At 40.7% G+C, this 3,301-nt stretch overlaps 1 protein-coding gene across 1 annotated transcript; it reads right to left on the bottom strand.

Moving 5' to 3' along the window:
* Positions 1 to 388: 388 nt before the first annotated feature.
* Positions 389 to 2,506, bottom strand: LOC130989688 (uncharacterized). The gene is made up of 6 exons (XM_057913748.1): positions 2,135 to 2,506; positions 1,772 to 2,015; positions 1,573 to 1,702; positions 1,162 to 1,485; positions 966 to 1,073; positions 389 to 887 (listed from the first exon to the last, which is right to left on the bottom strand). Exons 1-6 carry the CDS (start codon positions 2,163 to 2,165, stop codon positions 504 to 506), a joined length of 1,221 nt encoding a protein of 406 aa, XP_057769731.1. The 5' UTR covers positions 2,166 to 2,506; the 3' UTR covers positions 389 to 503.
* Between the last annotated feature and the right edge of the window lie 795 nt (positions 2,507 to 3,301).

The raw sequence follows: 3,301 nt of genomic DNA, 5'->3' as shown, positions 1-3,301 counted from the left end.
TCTTGCTTGTGCTATGTGTCAAGCACGCTTAACTTTGAAATTCTTTTCGAGTGATCACCAGTACAGAACACTCGTATTATTGATATATCTACATCTATTAATTCATTTAAATGCTATATACTCACTCATATAATTATAATTTTTGAATATGTGGAGATAATACCTTAAATATGTTGTTAATTAGTGAGCGAGTTCGTTTCGGTCCTTATTTTTATCGTCGGTAAAATATTTAATTAATATTTAATAATTAATTAATTAATTAATTAATTAATTTTTTTTTTTTTTTTTTTAACATTAATACACCAAAAGTGTTTTAATTTGGTTATTATAATGTGATTTGAATTTATTTGTTTATGTTAAATGCAATCATCATCATCATTGCCATAAATATATAAAACATTTATAGTTTTAATAATTAAAGCACTTGAAATATATAGTTCAATAAAACATAAATTTGAAAAGAAAGTGCAAATGTAATTTTGTTTGAAAACATAAACATAAGTCTAAGCATCATCATCATCATCATCATCGGCATCAGGGTGTGGAGGTGGCGGAGCCTTATACATCATCATAAACGCCTCCAATTGAGCCACGCGGTCCTGCATCTGTTGGCGTTCTGCTTGCTCTGCCGCCATGCGCTCCTCTATCTGTTGGCGTTGTGCTTGCTCTGCCGCCAATCGCTCCTCCAGCGTGGAGATCCGTGTCTCATAAAGCTGCTGAGACACCGCAGAAGTGCCCGTGCTGCGGATAGACCCCCTACTAGCCTGACTCTGCCCGGCACTCCCGACGCCGTAGATCCGTGACCTATCAATTTGCACCACCTCCAAATACACCTCGTCTAGCCGCTCCTGTCGTCCTGTGGCAGCGGCCAGTCGATGAACCTCGGCCTAATACATACATAACAATGCATAATTGTTAGAAAATAAATACATTCACTAAATATTTGAATAAACTTAAACACTTACGTCAATTCTAGCATCTCTCTCCGACGTATAACTTCCGTCGGCGTACGTGTGGAGGCGGAGGAAGGTGGCATAGTTCGGTGCATCCTGGGGAGTACCAGGATCCAAGCTCTGTATATGCATTTATATAAGATAAATAAGTTATATTAGTCAATATATTAATTTAATTTATATACTTAATTATTTGTTAATTACATACCATATACTGCTGCAGGATACGAGTCGACTGGGACCCGCCCACGTGCCTACTGATCCCTGTACCCTCCCCATCGGGCTCGGACATCCGGTTGGCACGAGCTCGAGTTGAAACAGCCTCAACCTCGGGCTGATGCCAGTAATCCCGGAGTCCAGTCCAGAAATCGGGAGTCATCCAGGCGGGCCTAGACATCTCTCTCCCTTGGCTGATACACTGCTTGAGAGTTGTCTTGTAGTCGCTCATCATGTCGGAGTACCTTTTGCGGGCTTTTGTCTCCCACATGATCCTCACGTCATGCTCATCATCGGGCTGCCACGTAAACTCTTTCTGTTGAAAGAAAGATAATTAATTTAATATCAAACATTTTAACAATTTAATATGATATATTTATATGTATTATAAATTTAATTGTACCTGTAATTCATCAAAAAATTTATCCTTCATCGCCGGGGGCGTCAACTTCCATGTGTACCCGCCTGGGTTTTCAAACATCTTAAATGTGCACGTGCAAGCTTTGGACAGGCCAGTGGGCTCCAACAAAACACTGTGTACAAGTAATTGATTAACTTAATCATGGTGTACGAGAAACAATAATTTTAACTAATGTACTTACCCAGTCTCAGGATGCCTCTGAAATACCGTCCTCCCATCAGGTGCCTTAACCTCTCTCTCTCTGATAGCGGCAGCTGTAGGGCCCCTAGGCCTTCTAGCCCGTGAACTACTAGAAGCCTGGGGAGTCTCGGGAGTCCCAGAAATATGCGTCCCAGACCCATCAGATGTATCTGCTGTAGCTTCTGGCGCATTAACGCCATATCGCCTCCCAAATCCCAACAAACCTCGAGAGGTAGACATGATGCCTGTTGCATACAATTAAATTAACAAACGCTTTCACGAAACGTAACATTAACAGTAACTAACAAACATAAACATAAACATAACAAATTTGCAATCAAATTCAACCAAAATGTGCATTTACATTTATTCATAAGCATCACTACTATCATCATCACTATCGTTAGATGTCAACGGGGAATCATCGTCTTCTGCTTCATCGTCATCTTCAATCTCAACGACTCCACCGAGGGGATGAAGGAGAAGTGGTTGTTCAATGCCTACACTTGTGTGAGTAGGCATAATAGTAACCACTTCTTCTTGAAATGGTTGATCTAATGTTGATGTAGATGCTGCAGTAGACACTTCAACCTTAGATCTTGCGTTGACTTTGCATGCTGACCACCAATTTTTCTTTGATTGGTTCGTACTGGGATAGGGACAGTAAAACACTTGAACTACTTGACTCGCCAAAACAAAGGGATCATACTTCTTATATCTTCGTGTGTGGTTCAGTGAAACTAACTTGAAGTCTGTATCAATAGAAGTTCCCTGAGCCGACAAGTCATACCATTCACAGTTGAACAAGACTGTCTGCTTAATTGGATACCCCGGATACTCCAGCACGCAAACCTCTTGCAGACGCCCATAAAAGTCTAGCACATCTCTATCACTACCATAGACCGAACCTTTTATGCAAACGCCACTGTTCACAGTCGCATCTCAATATTGCGAGGCAAAGTTGTCCACTTTGTAGATATTTGATCTTCAAAGTAAAACGAAGAGAAGGTTGACATTTCTGCATGTAAGTATGCATTGGCGATGGACGCCTCAACCTTGGCTTTGTTCTTTATATGATTTTTTAATGTCCTCAAATATCTTTCAAAAGGATACATCCACCGATATTGCACTGGACCAGCCAATCGTGCCTCATCTGCCAAATGAACTGGTAGGTGCTCCATTGAATCAAATAAACTAGGCGGGAAGATACGCTCAAGTTTGCAAAGAGTAACAGCTATCTTCTCACTCAGTATTCTCATGTCATATATGGCCACGTTGCGGGATGTTAATTCTCTGAAGAAGAAACTTAACTCTGTAATTGCCTCCCAAACATTCTTAGGAAGAAGTTCTTTAAATGCAACAGGCAGAAGGATTTGCATGAACACGTGACAGTCGTGACTTTTCATGTTGTGCATCTTCAGGGCGTTCATGTCAACGCATCTACTAATATTTGACACGTACCCATCGGGAAACTTCAGACTCTTGATCCATTGGAGTAAGATCTTCTTCTCTTCCCTGTCAAGCGTATAAC

This window comes from Salvia miltiorrhiza, chromosome 6 (assembly GCF_028751815.1).
Source record: "Salvia miltiorrhiza cultivar Shanhuang (shh) chromosome 6, IMPLAD_Smil_shh, whole genome shotgun sequence".
Classification (NCBI taxonomy): Eukaryota; Viridiplantae; Streptophyta; class Magnoliopsida; order Lamiales; family Lamiaceae; genus Salvia; species Salvia miltiorrhiza.
Note: the sequence above shows the minus strand (reverse complement) of the source record. Positions and strands in the feature narration are given on the sequence as shown.

Bases quoted from the DNA above. Each gene is read 5' to 3' on its own strand.
- LOC130989688 (XM_057913748.1), bottom strand. From the start codon at position 2,165: ATGATGATAGTAGTGATGCTTATGAATAAAT. The intron at 1,703-1,771 runs GTAAGTACATTA...ACTTGTACACAG, and splicing joins CAGAGGCATCCTGAGACTGG to TGTTTTGTTGGAGCCCACTG. The intron at 1,074-1,161 runs GTATGTAATTAA...ATGCATATACAG, and splicing joins GTATCCTGCAGCAGTATATG to AGCTTGGATCCTGGTACTCC.